Here is a 20,295-nt window from a genome sequence, read left to right as displayed (position 1 = left end):
TAACAACCAGCACAACGAAGAAAAGGCGACAGGTGACAGCAGTAGGCGACTCTCTTCCGAGAGGTACAGAGGCACCATGTGCCGACCTGACACACTCTCTAGAGAGGTGTGCTGCTTACTGGGGGCTTGGATCAGGGATGTCACCCAGACACTGCCAAGCCTTGTACAGTCCACAGCTGTTGTTTCACACGGGCACCAGTGATACAGCCAGGAGCACTCTGAGGAGTATCAAGGAGGATTACAGAGCCCTGGGAGCGGCAGCAAGGGACTCTGGAGCACAGGTAGTTTTTTCATCAGTCCTCCCCGTCAAAGGGAAGGGGTTTGAAAAGTCCAGTCAAACCTGGCAAATCAGTAAATGGTTACAGGACTGGTGCCACAGCCAGCGGTTTGACTACTTAGACCATGGGAGTCGCTTTGAGAAAGCTGGTCTACTGGGGGTTGACGGGGTCCATCTGTCAGAGAAGGGGAAGGGCATCTTCAGTCATAGGCTTGCCAAGCTGGTGAAGAGGTCTTTAAACTAAAGTTGCTGGAGGAGGGGAACCTCAGTTCATCCCACTCCTATCAGTTTGATGCCAGTGCCAGCAATAGATACCCAGAGCCTGGAGAAGGATCACAGCTCAGCAGGAAAACACCTAAAGTGCAGCACAAAGGAATTCCAGCCACTCCAGCCAGTAAGTCAGCTTCATCGGGGGCCTAACTCAAATGCCTCTATGCAAATGCATGCAACAAGGGGAATAAACAAGAGGAGTTGGAGACATGCACATGCCTGCAGGGCTATGATCTTATTGGCATCACAGAGGCGTGATGGGATGGCTCCTATGACTGGAGTGTTGAGATGGAAGGATATGGGCTCTGGAGGAAAGACAAGCAAGGGAGATGAGGAGGGGCTGTCACCCTCAATGTCAATGACCAGCTGGAGTGCATGGAGCTCTGCCTGGGGATGGATGAGGAGTCCACCAAGAGCTTATGGGTCAGGATTAAAGGGAGGGCAGGCACAGGTGACACTATAGTGGGGTAAGGAAGCCAAGCAGATGAGGCCCTCTGTAGGCAGATAGGAGCAGCCTCACATTCACAAGCCCTGGTCCTCATGGGGGACTTCAACCACCCTGACATCTGTTGGAGGGACAACACAGCAGGACACAAGCAATCTGGGAGGTTCCTGGAATATGCTGATGATAACTTCCTTCCCCAAGTGATAGAGAAGCCAATGAGGAGAAGCGCCATGCTGGACCTTGTTCTCACCAAGAGGGAGGGGCTGGTGGGGGATGTGAAGCTCAAGGGCAGCCTTGGCTGCAGTGACCATGAAATGGTGGAGTTCAAGATCCTTAGGGCAGTGAAGAGGACACACAGCAAGCTCTCCACCCTGGACTTCAGGAGAGCAAACTTTGACCTCTTCAGGGATCTGCTTCGTAGAGTACCATGGGACAAAGCCCTGGAGGGAAGAGGGGCCCAAGAAAGCTGGTTACTATTCAAGGATCACTTCCTCCAAGATCAGAAGCGATGCATCCCAACAATGAGGAAGTCAGGCAAAAACACCCAGAGGCCTGCATGGATGAACAAGGAACTCCTGGACAAACTCAAACACAAAAAGAAAGCCTACAGAGGGTGGAAGCAAGGGCAGGTAGCCTGGGAGGAATACAGAGAAATTGTTCGAGCAGTCAGGGATCAGGTTAGGAAAGCTAAAGCCCAGATAGAATTAAATCTGGCCAGGGACATCAAGGGCAACAGGAAAATCTTCTGTAGGTATGTCAGTGATAAAAGGAGGATGAGGGAAAATGTGGGCCCTCTCCGGGAGACCTGGTTACCCAGTATATGGAGAAGGCTGAGGTACTCAATGACTTTTTTGCCTCAGCCTTCACCGGCAAGTGCTCTAGCCACACTGCCCAAGTCGCAGAAGGCAAAGGCAGTGACTGGGAGAATGAAGAACCGCCCACTGTAGGAGAAGATCAGGTTCGAGAATATCTAAGGAACCTGAAGGTGCACAAGTCCACGGGACCTGATGAGGTGCATCCACGGATCTTGAGGGAACTGGCAGATGAAGTTGCTAAACCACTATGCATCATATTTGAGAAGTCATGGCAATGCAGTGAGGTACCCACCGACTGGAAAAGGGGAAACATAACCCCCATTTTTAAAAAGGGAAAAAAGGCCCAGGGAACTACAGCCCAGTCAGTCTCACCTCTGTGCCTGGCAAGATTATGGAGCAGATCCTCCTGGAAACTATGCTCAGGCACATGGAAAATAAGGAGTGATTGGTGACAGCCAACACGTCTTCACTAAGGGCAAATAATGCCTGACAAATTTGGTGGCCTTCTACAATGGGGGTACAGCGTTGGTGGATAAGGGAAGAACAACTGACGTCATCTACCTTGACTAGTGCAAAGCATTTGACACTGTCCCGCATGACATCCTTGTCTCTAAATTGGAGAGACATGGATTTGATGGATGGACCACTTGGTGGGTAAGGAATTGGCTGGATGGTCTCACTCAAAGAGTTGTGGTCGATGGCTCCATGTCCAAGTGGAGACGAGTGGTGTTCCTCAGGGGTCAGCACCTTTGTCAGTGACATGGACAGTGGGATTGAGTGCACCCTCAGCAAGTTCTCTGATGACACCAAGCTGTGTGGTGTGGTCAACACGCTGGAGGGAAGGGATGCCATCCAGAGGGACTTTTGCAGGCTTCAGAGGTGGGCCCATGTGAACCGCATGAAGTTCAAGAAGGCCAAGTGTAAGGTCCTGCATGTGGGTTGGCGCAATCCCAAGCACAACTACAGGCTGGGCAGAGAATGGATTGAAAGCAGCCCTGAGGAGGACCTGAGGGTGTTAGTTGATGAAAAGCTCAACATGAGCCGGCAGTGTGTGCTTGCAGCCCAGAAAGCCAACCATGTCCTGGGCTGCATCAAAAGAGGTGTGACCAGCAGGTCGAGGGAGGTGATCCTGCCCCTCTACTCCACTCTGGTGAGACCCCACCTGGAGTACTGCATCTGGCTCTGGGGGCCCCAGTACAAGAAGGACATGGAGCTGTTGGAGCGAGTCCAGAGGATGGCCACGAAGCTGATTGGAGGGCTGGAGCACCTCTCCTATGAGGACAGGCTGAGAGAGTTGGGATTGTTCAGCCTGGAGAAGAGAAGGCTCCGGGGAGACCTTAGAGCAGCCTTCCAGTACCTGAAGGGGGTCTACAGGAAAGATGGTGAGGGACTGTTTATCAGGGAGTGTAGTGACAGGACAAGGGGTAATGGGTTTAAGCTGAAGAAAGGTTGATTTAGACTAAAGAAGAAATTCTTTACTGTGAGGGCGGTGATGCACTGGGATAGGTTGCCCAGAGATGACGTGGCAGCCCCAGTCCCCTCCCTGGAAGTGTTCAAGGCCAGGCTGGATGAGACTTTGGGCAACCTGGTCTAGTGGAGGGTGTCCCTGCCTGTGTCAGGGGGGGTGGAACTTGAAGATCTTTAAGGTGTCTTCCAACTCAAACCATTCTGTGATTCTATGATTCCTAGCATGACAGACTTTGGATACTAAAGATGCCAACTGCACCCCTTAAGAGTCAGACGACAAAAGAGTTTTCATTATAACCTACTGTGCTCACAGTTTCTCCAAAACCTCCTTTAAGAACCAAAAATTTCCCATTTTTTCTGAGTCGATCCATAGATGACACTGATGGAAAAAAACCGTAAGAATGACATTATTTTGGAGTTAAAGGAAACATTCAGGTAAATCAGCTCATTAAGAAAGACTAAGACACAACATGGTACATACTCCAGATCCCTTACAATCCCATACAACTCCCGATCCCTTACAATTTCTACCAAATTTGTGAAATGTACCTCCAATATGCCCATAATGCAAATTCTCAGAAAACTTTGCAAGAGTGAACTGCAGAAAATTCCATGTTTCCCTCCAAAGTGACTGTACTGTGTATTTTTTACTATGCGCATAGTACTTCAGCATTTCAGTTAAATGCTTTTACTGAAAATTGACACATTTTGAAGTGTGAAAATGTGTTAGAAGTGATAGAAAGTGAAATGCATTTTTTGGGGGGTCAAATGTCTTATGTCAACCCCAAAAGATTAAAGATCTTTTCATATTCAAAACCTGAAAATTTTAGTTTGCTGCAGTCTGGTGATTTCCCCACCCCACCCCAATGGTGCCTAAGCTGAAAAATACTTTTAATGGCAAAATATCAAGACATAAATCACTGTAATTCAGAGGCTCTGTAAAGATATTTATTGAGTATCTTTTCAGGACTATTGCACATACCATATCCTTCAGAGCTAGTTAATTTAAAAACATTGCAGAATACCCTTCCAAATAATTACATATAAATTAACACATAGATTATTAGGCTATTCATACTGTAGAGTCCTGTTACTGTGCCTATAAAGAATGCAAGCAATTAAAAAAATTTCAGAAAAATTAGTGATCATATATAAATAAATATCTTTAAGTCACAAGGTGTTAACAATATCCATACTCCATGGTCCTGTTAGCATAAAGTCTTACTGTCACGGAAAATAATGAAGGCATAAACAAGACACTGATCAAAACTAGACAGCAGTTAAATTTGCATAAAAACACAGCGAAGGCAAAAATAATTACAAATAGGACAAAAAACCCCAACGAACCAACAACACTTCAAATAATCTGTCAAACACGGTGGAATTTTACAGTCTTAAAAAATGAGAAGACACAATTATCTTCCCTTCCCTGAAGCTACAGTGCACTCTAGTGGCTACTCCAAAATCGGCTCCACTTGCTCCGTGAAGAAGTCCCACGGAGTCCATAGTCCTTTCTAGAGCACCCAGATCACAAGAAAACCAATTTTCCAGATTTTATTCGGAGCAGGGAAGTATTTTGCCCTGCTATGCACGTGAATTTCCCATTCCTCCTTCTCTAGAAACACAATAGGAATAGTCCTTCCAGGAAAATAAGCTGCTTTGCTTCCTCTAGGTCAAATGGCACTTTCAATCTTCAGGTTACCTGCTAGACATGAGCGGACAGAGTTCAGCGGGATTGTGCCCCAATTCTGTTCAGGCTCATAGCAATTCAACAGCACTGGGTGTTGCTGCTGACAATGATATGCACACAGAAGAAAACACTGATTGTCCATCCAGAAATGTACCACTTGCTTGGAAGCCTCACGCTCTGACAGGCACAGGACACAAGGAAACCATGGAGAAGCATCCTTTGCTATCAATACTCTTATTCTCTACTCATGATTTTGCCTATTTGCACTGAGGACTATTTCTAACTTTACAACATTAATGCCTACAGCTTCACTATTATTTTTTCAGTTCAAACTTTTTCCCCATCAGTGCAGATGCTCAGGTAAATAAACGTTCTACATATTCTGACTTTTTTTTGCTAAGATACGTGTTGAGGAAAGGAGACCTTCAGGTGCGGTGCAGTTACATAAATCCTAATGATAGTACTGTCAAGCTAATTTAACAAAATTAATGTAAAATAGCATTAACAAAACATTGAATACAATGCACAGTCACACAAAACGCATTCCATGAAACTGGGAGAGCGAAATCTGCAATGATCCTGCCTAAAACAACAGCGCTCATTTCTGCATCGCCCTGTATCTGAGAGGCGCTTGCTGACCTTCAGGCAGACCCACTTCCCAACCCATCCCTGCACACAGAGCTTGGCTAAGAGAGAAGCAGAAAAAATACCTCCAACTGCACACCGAAAAGGAAAAGAACGAACAGCTGCTTAGGATCTTACAAGAGAAGAGTTAATGGAAGAAATACACAGGCTGAGCAGTAGCTAGAAAAATGGGGCAAGGAAATGACTTAACAGGATGCTGCTGCAAGTCTTTTAAATGGTATCTTTAAAAACAGAGGCTTCCTCCATGGGCAGAGAATTCTGGCTACCAGAAAAGTTATTCACCTCCAGGCAGGAGATGCGTTCCCAAGTCCCAGAGCATAGACATGGCCTGTGTTTACATCATATCAGAGTGCTAAGTGTCAGGGGTGGTGGCTTCATCCACTTTTATCGTGCTAAGCTAATATTCAAGCTACAGACCCACTTCCTGGTTAAATAACATCCAGAGGCTGAGACTCCTTTTGACTCAAGATAGGCACAGTTTCCAGAGCCTTTTACTTCAATCCTGTAAGGAAGAATGAAAGACACGATTACTTTGACACCCACAATCAAATAATGCAATAGAGCAAAGGGAACTATGGGGATCACAGGTTCTCTCTGTACAAAGCCTGATTTACCACAGGCAAGGCATTGCAGGAAGATGATAGCTTGTGCTTTGAACAGAACACCAGAAACATTGTCTTTTTTTAATGGAACCTGGCCCCTAGAATATAAAATCTAGGACTTGGAGTACTCCTGCATCTTGTCTAGTGGTTGCTTAATGCGAAATACGCCCTTAGAGTGGAGACTGGAATTCAGGTTTGCCTTTCTGAAGGACACTGTGCTATCAGGACTGGCTCCACCTTTGACTTCCATATCCTCCTATACAGCTAATACGTTTCAGCAGAAGCTGTGAAACAAATGCCTCTCTCATTTCCCTCTTCCTCAGAACCGAACTCAGCACTATGGTTAAGGGGGTGGTGGAAAACAGGAAGTGAACCTCAGTTCCCACATTGTTGGTGTCCCTATGTAAGAGGTAAGGGTCTCCTTAGCCAATTCTGTTTTCAAACCAAGTGTTACAGTGTTCTGTAATAGGCCAACCAAACTAGTACGGTCTCTGGAAAAGCCACGGAACAAATCCCCACCAGTGTTAACATGACTCTAATAGCAACTGAGCTTAGACATCAAAGTGTTCACCCCTCTAAAGACAGAAGGGGCAGTGTGAGGCAAGCACAGAGGCAGAAGTCTAAAAACATGAAGAACTTCATCACTGAAAATGAAAGCATCAGTGGACGTTTGTATCACAGGCGGGGGATAAGCAAGACCAGGAAGGACTGCAGTTTTCAACCTGAGATGTCTACGTGCTGCTCACATCTCGCATTAAATGCGTAATAAGGTCTTTATCAGATCAAGCCCTCAAGTCTTGGGGATGAACCGAATACAGTCACGTATCACTAGTAATGTCACAAACTTAAGAGTATTTGAATTTTCCACTTTTTGAGTTTATTTCAGACTTGTGAAATCTCAATGCTTTTTACTGTTACTGGTAACTCTACCAGCTCCTGCTGGCAGCTGCCCCAGGATGAGAAGCAGCAGTCTACAAGAAGATGGGACAGCCGTTGGTGGAAGGAACAAACCTGACACTGCCCCACACCTAACACCGGTGGCATAGAAACAGGGCCATGACCACAGAGCAGCTCATGCAACATAAATTCACAGCTTCACCTTTCCCTCCAGCAGCCTTTTGTAGGCTGCTGTACGTGTAGTACGCACGTTCTATAAGAAGTATGAAAACATCTCTTGGAAGCCTCCCAAATATCTTTGCTATAAACATCATGCAAATTGCATGTAGGTTTGCACTTTTGCAAAAAATATTCTATAATGAGGAATTTGTGTTACTGTAATCTTCCATTCCTCCCCACATTGCTTTGGTGTCTTGGTGGTCTCTTGGTTTAACTTTCACCTTGCTATGCTGTCTGTTACCATGAGCTCCCATCTCATGCTGCTTCTGAACCTGGCATTATAAATTTATCTCCTAACTTTCATCTGTCACAATTTTAACAATGCTGTGTGAAATCTTTATTGTATTCCATGGTCTCTCCATAGTCACTCCTTCATTACAGATATTTATTTCAGGTCACTGCCTATATCTGTATTAGTTATTCTTTCTTACTCCCCTATAAACTAGTATCACCAGCAAAAAACCTCAACATTGACTTACAATTTATTGTCTAATGCTTTCCCATTTACCCAAAAGAACTCTTCATTTCTTTTATAGAGTCCAATCCATGGGTCTTGCTTTGTTATCTTCACCATAAAATTCTGTAGGAATAAATCCATATGAGACAAGAAGATTTGCATTTGTTCAGTTATCAAAATACAAAGTCTTTGTTCTAGGGCTAGAAAGCAAAAAAATGATCTTGCCTTTCTCCCAAAAGAAACTGTATTAAAAAATGAACCTACAGAGTCCTGCAGCATCTGGGTCTTGTGCGATCCACATAACTAAAAGAGAACTTACAACTCAATCACAAATCAAATGGATTAATTTTGAGACAGGACCCCTGCAGCACTTAGATATCGTAGTGACAGAAATGCCAACTATGAGAAAACAAGTATGCTACTGAATATTAAGAACTGCTATGGAACTGCAAATGCATCCATTTACTTACTCTCCACAAGAAAGTCTTCAAAGAACAATGAACACCTTTGCAGCTAATGCATTTCTCCATTGCTGATATGTCCTCATCACACTGAGTTTTTATTATCAGATAGCAAGGATTTGTGGAAGACGTTTCAGAGATTAGTTAAGGAAGATCCTTGCCCCAGTGTGTGCAACAGAATTGACATTTGCACCCAGTATGTCCATCATACTGGTGTCTGTGATAGGGTTGACTGACCTACGAGGAGGCTGTTTTAAAATATCAAGGTCTGCAACAGATATGTAAGAATATATTCTCCTAGGTCTTTGTGCTAGATGATATCTTTCCTAATACTGTAGTATAATACAGAAAAAGATGCTCCAAGCTGTAGTTAGGGTAACTATCTCCTAACTGCAAAGGTCAAGACTAATGTATCCACCACCTTGATTGTCATTAACCTATATTGCTAAGAGAGAACGGTTGTCTAATTAAAGACAAATGAGATGCAACCATGTTTACCCTGATAGTTGCCTTTAATGTGAGTATTTATAGCTGTGAGCAACACCAAATTTAACTCAGATAAGCTCCAGGCACTTTCTAAAACATCAACTGCAAAAACTGATGTTTGCAGTTTGCAGAGAGATGAGGCATGCAGCTTTCAAACCATTCAGCTTAAGAGGCTGGAAGAACACACTGGTTCATTGTGCAGCTCCCTAGAAGCAAGATGGGGTGAAACCAGGACCCCCCTTTTGTTCCCTTACCAGTTCCTGATGATTTTCAATCACCAGGAGGGAAGCATTGTACGAAGAGCAGAAGCTCTGACTGGAGTTCCAGTTGGCTTCCTTCTCCGAGAGGTAGTAGCATTTCCTCTGGAAATACAGCCAACCTGATGGACAGAGTTCCAGGGAAGGACAGGCAGGAAAATCTTTGGCCGAAGAACGGTTTACTGTGAAAAGACAAAAACCATTCTACCTACTTTTTCCAACTGGAAAAGGTTTCTGGAGCTTTTTAGCTTGCTTTCTGACTGCATCATCTAAAATCATCTAAGTCTAACCATAGTGTTATTACTTCTGCCCACCAGAATAATTATTGTAAACTACTTATATACTCTGGCTCCTGCACCTTTATGGTTGCTGACATACCTTTGAAGTGATGACCGGGGCAGGTTGGTAGAAGTAGCGGAGAAGGTGATAATAACGTATCCTCCAAGGACTCTTTTATAACTTAAATATTTCTGACAACTGTAGTTTTTGCTTTGCAGTTTTCAGCTGCAAGGCAGTGTTGCTTCCTTGCAGCTGAATTAATAGCTTTGTTTATTATAGTGTCATTTTCTGAAGGACTACAGATTGGTTGCAAAGAACAATCTTCCATCTGTTATTTGTTTTCCTGAACTTGGATTAAGAACAACAGTGCGGTTATAAACTTGAATGCCAGAAGTAAACTAAGACTAAACCGAGCACTCCCTAATGCCACTGCAACTAGTGGGTCACTTCTCCAGCACTTGTCCACAGTTTTAAACAATATGTCATGAGACATCTATTTAACTTGGAGATAAAGTAAGTTCTGAATAAAACTTTTGAGGGACTTCTGACAACCTAAGACTCTGGTAATTTCTAAGGCTAATCATATTTTCTTTTTAAATGACTTAAACACTTACCAAACTGAATACACAAAATCAAAATGATAGCAGCAGTAAGGACTCCAGCAACACCTCGCCACAACCAGACATTTAAGAATAGACCTGAAAAAAAGAAATGTCGGGAATTAAAAAAACCCAAACAAACACAACCAGCTGACAGGGGAGTAGAGTCCAGGACCTATGAAACTGTTCCAAAAAAAAGGTCACTCTCCGTGCAGAGCAGGCTGGGAGCAGAGCTGAAGACTAGGAAGTGTGTGACATTTAGCTTGTCATTACAAAGCTACTTAGCTAACAAAACCTCTGAATTACTCTGAATTTTAGTTACATCATCTGGAACTTAACCTAATAGTGAGGTAGTTCCCAACACTCCGAAGTGATCAAAAAAGAAAGAAATGAGCGTGGAATGAATGAGGGTGAAGACAGTAAGTCTGAGGTTGGCCTGATGCCTAAACATGGCACAGATAAGAGAAATAAGGCAAGCCATCAGTTCCAGAGCCCAAAACTTCTGAGGAACATCCAGCCTTATCCCACAGCGACAGCTTTTCAGAGTCTCCTTTTCTTCCCGCCTCCCTTCCAGGGGCCAGCAGCGAGCTGGGTTTGGAGGTGGGTAGGACCCACCAACTTGCCACGGCCAACTTCACAGACAGTAGCGGGGGACGAGGTGCCCCTGAAAGGCTGCACAGGGAGGGTCCCCTCTCACTGGTGGGCACCCTGCTGCCAGCACAGGGGTCTGCCCGGGCAGCCTCCTACCTCTGTGAAGAGCCACAGCACACAGGTGGGCTCATCTAGCCTCCACGCACAAGGTGAGCCCCACGGCATGTTGGCACGGAGCTGATTCCCAGCCGGCCCCACGCACGTCGCAGTCCACACCGTGCCCGGCAGCTCCAGGCATTTCTCGGGTGGGTCTGTGAGCCCGGAGTCAGCCCAGGGCTGCCCCGGGTGGCCGGCGCCCCTCGACGGCGAGACCTCCACCGGATCGGCCCTTCCGCCGCCGGGCGGGCACCCCGAGGCGTGCCCTGGCCAGGGGGTGTTTCCAGCGGCCCGGCGGCTCCCGGGACGCCGCAGGGCAGCAGACAGCGCGCCCAGCCCCACGGCCCCGCTCCCAGGCCGGGCGGAGCGGGCGGCGTCCCGGGACCGGGAGCTGCACGGCGACCGCCCCCCCGACAGCACGCCCTCTCTCGGTCCCTCTCTCCGGCGGGATCTCCTGCGGCCACGGCGGCCGCCGCCACGTCCCGTTCCTCCTCCCGGTCCCTCTCCCTTTGCCCCTTCACCTTTGCGGGTGCCCGTCTCCCGCTCCGGGGAGCTGCCGCTGTCGCCGCTGCCCCCTCGGCGTCCCATGGGTGCGGAGCGGCTTCTGGGATCACGGGGCCGGAACTGCCGGAGCGCCCGGCCTCGGGGCGGGGAGGGAGGCCGGCCGGGCCCGGCGGATGGGATCCGCTTCCCGCGTCTCCGCGTGCATCCTTGCGGCGCGTGGGCTCGGTGCCAAGCGTACGCCTTTCTGATTGGAAAAAAAAAAAAAAAAAAGGAAATGGGAAATGGTTTCAGAAGAACTTAGCTCCCACCAGATCTCTCTGTGATTCTCTGAGATCAGCAAATTTCGGCACCTCTGGGAAGAAGGAAAGTCCGCAAATTCCTCAGCACAGGTCGCTCCCGCCGGCATCTCTGGAGGCTCTTGGGGTGCTGAGGACAGCTGTTCGGAAAAAGGAAAATGTTTATTTTTGCAGGAAAAATATGTCTCCCGTAAGACACTGCAAGGGCCACATATTTATTTTTTTATCTGCATATTTGGTTTCATGAAATCTTCCCACATTTTATAAAATCAAGATTGAAAAAGAAGATAGGAATTTCTTAAAGGAAAAAGGCAAAAGACAGAGATACCCTCCAGATTGAATCACTGGAAAATGACTTTAAAGTAGTGCCATGATATAGGGAGAAAGTGCAAACATTCTAAGTAAAAAGCATGGCATTTTCCAAAAGAAATTGTTTTCTCGGGGGGGGGGGGGAAGGGTCCCTGCAATACTAGGGGTCTCATGGGATTGACTCCAAAAGTTACAGTTGGATTCTGTGATGCCACCTCCTGTTTGCTGCTATCACAAATGATCTTTGATTACCTTTTATCACCCACTAACATGCTACCTCTAACTTTTCGGAAGAATTGCGTTCATGTGCCACAAGGAGAAATCACTGCACGTCAGAAATTTAGAGTATACACATAGGAAACACCTGCGCTGTGGTCACAGCAGCGTACAGCAGAGAGGCCCACATTCAACTGCCACTAGACAGCTCCCATGCTAGTAGTGATGTCACTGTGATTGCACAGACTGGGGTGGACTAATTTACCCTGCTCTCGGTTGACTTTGTCAGTTCATCTCTATCTCCCTCCCCAGCCAATGGAAGAACTATTAGTGAGTTCAAAATCTTTAGTCAGACCTTGAGGCATTTGTACCCCAAACAAGACATTGACTTCTGATATTTTGGGGTGCTTTGGAAGCTCTCATAAAGTCTACATGTATTAGTCAACTGTTAGTTTCTTAAGGTCCCACTGAACTGGTCCAATCCATTTATTAGAAAAGGATCTGAATTAATGCTGTGTTTCTTTTTACATTTTTTAAAGCTAGTAACCCAGCACTGATCCACTGATAAGTACTTCACATGCAGTAAAAACCACAACTTATTTCTAATGTTTCGATTGTACTCCCCCAAAGCCTCCTGATATCAGTATGCCTCTGTACCATAGGAATCCTGACAGTAAGTAAGAAGGAGGAAGGTACTGAAAGATTAGCTTTTTGCTTACAGTTCCTTAAGTTTTTTTTTTCATTAGTCATATATTCAGCTGAACAAAAATACATTTCTTTCTTAATAGTTATAAAATTTTTACTGTTCTAGTGCCTACTACTTTTTGAGGTGATATATTTTCAGGACAATATTGAGAGGTTCCTGCGATTCCCAAAGTGAAATTGTTTCATGTATAACATGAAACTAGTCAGATGACTAAAAATAATACATGAAATATCTACATTTTAGACAAAAAAATGAAAGAAAAAGATGAAGGATGAATGTAGCAGAAATAACGTTGAGCGGCTTATGGAACATCATGTGTGCTTAGTAGTTTTGAACATTAAAAAAGTTAGTCTCCTTTAGAAAGTATTTAACAGAGGTATTAGCAAACTGTATTTACTACAGAAGTTAAGTTAGTATTTGAGAAGTACTAAGCATTTTATGAAGTCCCAGGTTGAGAATGTTGCATGTGTCAGACAACTAGGTCTTTTACACCAAAAAAGCTCAGTCATTCACCTGCAGAAGTCTTGCAAAACATTATTTTGTAATGTTTTGGAGTAGGAGGCACAAGAGAAAGGAATCCAGCTATGTTAACAGCTGTGTTTGTGTTTTTGGTGAGGCTAATATTCACTAGGATTGTTATTTACTTGCTTATAGCACTTATGTGTTGTTATGTAGTAGAAGACATAGCCCCCATCTTCAAGAACTGACAGACTTAACACTGAAAATGACATGGAGGAGGATAGAAATAAGTAGGGAGGGTTAGAATACGGAAGAGAAAGCACCACAGCATTATAACGACATGAAAACAATTAACACTAGTAAGCTGAATAAGACAGATAAAAATATAAACATAAGCATGACAGGGAGATTAGGGTGGAAACCTCAGATGATATAAAGAAGCTTATTTGCCTTTATCTACAGAACCTGATGGTCTGGCCATCAGTAACGATTAGTAGCTGTACTTCCTGTAAATGTTATCTTCCAGGAAAGCGCAGAATTTCTTTATACGTGATTCGCCATAGAGCAAACATCACGTTTAACACTTTTCAAAGTCACTCACCATTTGAAGCCTTTGCAGTCACAAACCAAAAAAGGTTCCAAAAAAGTCCAATTGTAGATTTTGCCAGTTGAGTTTGGTGTCATCATGTCCCCAGTATGGGTAGCCGACGTCAGAAGTTTCTCCCCAAAATGTCTACAGGCTGTGTATCTGCACCGGGAAGATCTTAGAGGCCTGAACTGAAACGAGAGCATGCAGCTACGTCATCAGCCAGAGACCTCCATTGCTTTTACTGATAGGTCCATTCTCCACCAGAGAGAAGAAAAGAAGCGTGCGTAGCGATCACCTGTGACTTTTGAAATGGTGAGTCATTCTGATAGGAGTTTGCCAGAGCTACTCAACTCAGTTTCCTGTTCAGCATCCTGTGCAGTTGTCTCATAGCTGCAGACAGTGGGGCTGAGCACCTTCCATCAAAGGCATGAATAACATTTGGACTGCTCAAAAAGGTTTCTTTTCCTAATCTGTATCAGTTTAACAGCTTTTCTTCCCAGCATTGCCTGCTGTAGTGCTGAAGGTACTGTAGCAAGAAGTGCGGTCCTCACTGGTGGACCACAGCAAGGGAAGGATGTTGAATGAGAAGTACAGTAAGAGACCCGCAAAGAGATCAGACCATCTCATGGTATGATGAGTATGTGCTAAGAGGGAAACCCATACATCATTGATTTATAGGAGCACTGTAATATTGTCAGCGCTGTCCTTCACCATATTCTTTATGTGTCCTGTAAGCCTGCTTGCAGTTTGGACAGCAGATCTACATTGGCAGTACATCGTTACTGAACTGTCTGTCTGGCAGCGAAGTCCTTTCCTTACATTGATACATTTATCATTTAGAATGATATAAATTTTTTTTTCCATGCACAATAGTGCATTAACTTCCTTTTTTTTGGACATAAAATGTCACTTGTCATTGTAAGGTCAATTCACATGTCTTGCATAGGCACCTGCATTTCTTCACTATCTGTTGAAGTCCTCGATCACCTAAATAATCCAGCGTAGCTGAAAAATTTTCCTGTGTCAGTACTGTCTTCTTCCACCTCAGATAATATTAAATCAGTATTAATAGTAAATAGTTTAGCAACATAACTAAATTTGGTCTGGTGGTGGATTAGGCATATTATAGAACAGAAAGTAATCCTCATTATATATATTTTCAAAATTGGAGTGAGATAGGGAAAAATAATCGGTGTACATGGCATATATGAGTACTACTTGACCTATTTCTGTTTAAAATACTTGTTTTCAAAGACAGTGGCTGTTGAGGTAGGAAAAAAATGCTGCTGGTGGTTTGGAAACCAGGCATGGCTATAAAACTAGAGTATCTTTCTTTCACACTGAGGTCCTAGGCAAGATTCTGTATGGTAAATACTTAGAGCAACAGGTATCTCTGCCAGGAAGAGCTTGCAGTCTAAATAGAAAAGGTCTGCATAAGGTCAAAGAGAAATGATTGTTATCCACATTTTACAGGTGAGAATCAATGTGCAGAGGGCTACAGTCCTCATGGCTACAGAGGAGATCTACAGGCAGGAGAAAGAAAGGAGAAGACCCAGTCTTGTGTGTCATCCTTCCTGTCATGAGATAAATATCCATACAGACGTCTGAACGAAAAGGAAACTGTAGAACAAGTTGCTCAAAGTAGATTTGTTATTGAAGGGCTGCAGTCTCACAGTGTGCAAGTAATTTGAATACTTTTTCCTCTTTTAATATAAAAATGCAGTTTAATGATATTTAAAGTTCTTGACTTGGGATGTTAAACAAACAGTTCCCCACTTTGAATTTCCTGTCCTTAATTAAATTCCTGTCCTTAATTTTCTTGAGTATTTGAAAGCAACCCAAGAGACTATGTTAGCAAGTTAAGAAATGTAACTAAATGACAACAAACTGTTCTTCCATCTCTTTCCCACCTGCCAACTTAGACCCACAGAGAATGAAGTGGAAAGCAAACTGTACCAGAATATGGATTATTTCTTTAAATGTGGCATTTCTTACATGCGTAGGAACATCAGCACAGTGCAGTCTGAAGGTCTGTTCTCCAGTGAGCCTGGAGTTAACACCAGCCCTTTCTCCTCTGCAGAAGAAAAGCTGCTGAGACAAATACTACCCTGTAAAGTCTATGAGAGGAATGAGAAACGTTTTCTAATCAACTGCCTAGTGCAAAATAGTATTTCTTCATTGTAAGGACAGAGTAGTACCTTTTTTTGTTTCCTATTAACTAAAAAAAATAATAAAAAATGGAGGGGGAAGGGATCAAGAAGGGCAAGGCACAGGGCAGTGTGGAGCATGTGCTTGGAAGGGACTCCACTTTGTCCGTCCTCCTTTCAGTGTTAGCGTCTGTGGGGTGTGCTGTGGGGTATGATGGAAAGGGGTGGCAGCTCCCCATTCTGTGGGCGATGCGTGGGCCAAGGTGATAGCATGTAGTTGTGGCCCATGGCTCTGGCAGTGCGGGACGGCGAGGACATCACCGTGCAGGTGCAGATGGGGATGGAGGCATGGGTTGTGGCACTAGCGTGGCCGTTCCTGTGGTTGTAGTGAGGTTGTGGTGGTGACTGCAAGCTTTCTTGCTTCTGTTTCTGTTTGTGCAGGGAGGATGGTGGCTACCAGGAAATGAGCTCTCTAGGAGCAGGAGTGCATGCTCCTGCTACTGTAGCACTTGGCCGAACTGCCACCGACTGAATTGCAGAAAGTAGGGGGGGTCCAGTCCTCCTTCATTTCCTGGCCACTATCTCTACTGTTTATTTCCATCCATTGGGGTGATTTTTCCATCCATAACAAAAATGAATGCTGCCTCCTGCCTCAAAAATGGGGTAGGAGCAAGAAAAAAAGGGAGTGCATGGAGAGAAAACGATTGCAGAAGAGAAGGGATAAAAACAAAGTGAGGGCAAGGGCCAGAGGGTTAAAAATAAGGAACTAGAGAACACCAAGCAGAGCAACTCTCACTGCACTTTTTCATCCTTGAAAGCAACCTAGGAGCCAGCAGACATTGTCCATTGATGCTGGACCCAGAGACATAATAGGGTGAGAGAACAGAAACAGGCCCCACTTCTGTGAGGATCTCACAACAACTTTCCCCCTGATAGAAGGCCACCTTCTCCAGGATAGGAGGAGCTTAGAGCCATATTAATTTCTGCACAGATTTCCAAGTGCCAGTGGTAATGAATGATGCCATTATCTGCCAGGGACCAGAAGGGACGCTCCAGCTCCTAGCACAAGTGACCCATGTCTTCATCACCTGCAGAGCTGCTCAGCATAGTCTCTTCTTAAGTGCTGATGTTCTCAACTACATTTGCTCCCAACAGCACTCTGTGCCGCCTTCCTCTTTGAAGACCTACTTGGCTTTGAGAGTTTTCCTCTTTTCTAATGCCTTGCTGTTTCAGTGCAGCACTCTGCACCAAACTAGAAGCTCTCAGCTTTGAAAAGCCTCCCTGAAGCAGCAGAAAGCTCTACCAGAAGATGTTATATTCTGAACAGTGGTTGTGGAAAGGTTGATTTGCAATGTAGAGATGTGGTGCTTACCCCCCTACCTGCTAGGTGAAGCATTTCAGTGCCAGCAATGCCCAGCATGGGGGGAGCTGCTGACGCTTCCCATCCCAAATGAGCATAACTCAGGTTTAAAACTAGTGCTAGAGCCTCCACGCATAAAGCTGCAAAGAAAAGACTGCCACTGTTGACAGGAAATACCAATACTGCACAGTTTATAAAACATTTTGAAATGCAGTGCCTGTGCCTTTTACCCTGACAAACCCTGAACTACGTTGATGCAATTTTGGGTGTCATTTTTGTATTCTGAGGCATTCTGATGCAGTATTTCATAATGAGGAATGAACCTAGAATATACTTCCAGTACCAAACAACTGTGGAATTGCCACTGTAAATGTCGCTTTCCAATTACATTCAGGCTCATACATGAGGAAAAATGTTCTTTTCTGCCATTGTGAAGATTCAGCTTCAAAGAGATTTTGAGCAGCTGGTATTCAGAGTTGAGCTACACGCATGATTCTAGCAGTATGCACTGCATCGTTCTTGGAGTACAGTTGTTGCCATACAACTGATTGTCAATCAACTGATTGTTGCTATGCAATTGATTGATATTATACTATTGAATGCTGATAGTAATTTGTAATGGCTTGAGAGATATATATATATATATTTGCTTTCTTAACCATAGGTGTACTTGCCAGAGGTGTTTTTTTGCGGTAGTTTACTTGCTAACCCAGTAAACAAAGCAGAGAAATTTAGAGGATAAATGCCTCCGTGTCCTTCTGTATTACAGACTCCTGTGAACTCACGGTTGTGATCTTCACACCCCCGCAGACTGGGGAACCTTTCGGGTTGGGACAAAGTGTCAGCTCACAGGTGTGTCGGAAGTTACTGAAACTGTAAAGAAAAGTCTGTGGTGTCTCAAAATCTGCATAACATGTATGATGGTGTAACGACTGTGATCTGACCCGACCGAGGGTATCTGCCTAGAGCTCTGACTCCTGTGCAGAGGAACTGTTTTTAATTGGGGAAGCAGAGCTTTGCCTGCTTTGCCAGGGACACCCCGCACAGCGTTTGCTCTCCCATCCAAACAGGCAGTGCCCCCATGGGGGCCACCCGTGCTGCGTGCTTGTGCGGTTTGCTCCTGCTTCTACCAATTCCTCTTGCAGCATGATATGTAGGAGGAGGGAGACTCGTCCCCACCTCTACTGTTTGCCACCCCAGATCACAGAGCCCCCCACTTGTAGCAGGGAGCTGTTTGGGAAGGGGGACTGTCTGGCTGTGCAGCAGAGAGCCTGCAGCAGCAGGCAGCACATGCATAGTTGCAGCTGCCTGCATGCAAGGGAGGACCGGCTGCAGTAATCCTCGGGGCGGGGGGGGGGGGGAAGTGGGGGATGGAGGGATTAGGGTTACCTTGGTCTACTTTGGCTTTGTTGTTGGGGAAACCACCAAACCCCATCAAACCAAAACGTGCAAAACCACACCTAACGGAGCTGAGTAGTTTATGGTAAGGTGTTGCTGAGGTGCACACTGCGGTTCAGGGCCTCGTTCCTGTATGGCTTTGAGTATCTGAGATCTGCATGCTGCAACATGGGTGAAGCTGGTGAGACCTACTGGATCACCTCTCAGTTCCCAGTAATGGCTCCCTGCCCAGTATTTTTGCTGAGTCTGGCTGAGAGCAGGGGAAGTTAAGGCTGTGGAAACACTTTGTGCTCTACTATGCAGTTATAGCTGGCTGGCACAAAATGTTTTGGGAGAAAGTTATCCTGTAATGTGTATTGAATAAATACATGGTATGGACAGGGAGGTTTTTGATTTACAAAATATTTTTACAGATTTTTTTTTTTAACACTTTGACAGTCTGCATTTATTGAAGTGACTAATCATAGTCTTAGACATGCAAGGGTGAGCAGAGATGGGTATATTAGAGAGTCCTTGGGTAGAGGAGGAAACAATAACAGAAGCTATCCCAATCTTTTGTTGAAGAAATTAACATTATAATGTTAATTTAATATCTCATCATCTCAGACATTTGGTGGCTGTGGTCTGCTTGTCTGACTGTCCTGACTGAAAATCCCTTTGCCCTCTCTGCTTTTAACTCCTTTGACAATACACACTTAGGATCACTAAGGACTCCAGGGCACTCTTAATGCACCCCAGGATACCACTGACCTTCTTGGCCATAAGGGCACACTGCTGGCTCATGGAGAGCTTGTTGTCCACCGGGACTCCCAGGTCCTTCTCTGCAGAGCTGCTTCCTAGCAAGTCAACTCCTAATCTGTACTAGTGCTTGGGGTTATTCCTCCCTAGGTGCAGGACCCTACACTTGCCCTTATTGAATTTCATATGGTTCCTCTTTGCCCAATTCTCTAGTCTGTCAAGATCTCGCTGAATGGCAGCGTGGCCTTCTGGTGTATCAGCCACTCCTTCCAGTTTTGTATCGTCAGCAAATTTGCTGAGGGTGCACTCTGTCTCCTTGTCCAGGTCATTGATGAATATGTTGAATAAGACCGGACCCAGTACTGACCCTTGGGGCACACCCCTAGATACAGGCCTCCAACTAGACTCTGTGCCGCTTACCACAACCGTCTGGGCTCTGCCATTCAGGCAGTTCTCACCCAACCTCACTGTCCACTCATCCAACCCACACTTCCTAAGCTTGCTAACGAGGATGTTATGAGAGACGGTGTCAAAAGCCTTGCTGAAGTCAAGGTAGACAACATCCACTGCTCTCCCTTCATCCACTCAGCTGGTCATGCCACCATAGAAGGCTATCAGATTGGTCAGGCATGATTTCCCCCTGGTGAATCCATGTTGACCGCTCCCAATAATCTTCTTCTCCTCCACATGCTTATTGATAACCCCCAGAATAAGTTGTTCCATCAACTTTCCAGGGATGGAGGTGAGGCTGACTGGCCTGTAGTTTCCTGGGTCCTCCTTCTTGCTCTTTTTGAAGACCAGAGTGACATTGACTTTCCTCCAGTCCTCAGGCACCTCTCCTGTTTTCCATGACCTTTCAAAGATGATTGAGAGTGGCCTAGCAATCTGCCAGCTCCCTGAGCACCTGTGGGTGCATCCCATTGGGGCCCATGGATTTGTGGGTATTGAGATTGCCTAGAT

At 45.2% G+C, this 20,295-nt stretch overlaps 1 protein-coding gene across 1 annotated transcript; it reads right to left on the bottom strand.

Annotated features, from left to right (window-relative positions):
- Nucleotides 1-4,200: 4,200 nt before the first annotated feature.
- LOC129201494 (C-type lectin domain family 2 member B-like) lies at nt 4,201-13,843 on the bottom strand. Its single transcript, XM_054812892.1, has 7 exons — nt 13,705-13,843; nt 11,468-11,553; nt 11,135-11,361; nt 9,882-9,965; nt 8,986-9,170; nt 7,807-7,907; nt 4,201-6,111 (listed from the first exon to the last, which is right to left on the bottom strand). The coding sequence occupies exons 1-7, from the start codon at nt 13,705-13,707 to the stop codon at nt 5,994-5,996; spliced, it is 804 nt and encodes a 267-aa protein (XP_054668867.1). The 5' UTR covers nt 13,708-13,843; the 3' UTR covers nt 4,201-5,993.
- Nucleotides 13,844-20,295: the final 6,452 nt, after the last annotated feature.

This window comes from Grus americana, chromosome 1 (assembly GCF_028858705.1).
Source record: "Grus americana isolate bGruAme1 chromosome 1, bGruAme1.mat, whole genome shotgun sequence".
Lineage (NCBI taxonomy): Eukaryota > Metazoa > Chordata > Aves > Gruiformes > Gruidae > Grus > Grus americana.
The sequence above is the reverse complement of the archived record's forward strand: the minus strand, read 5'-3'. Positions and strand labels throughout refer to the sequence as shown.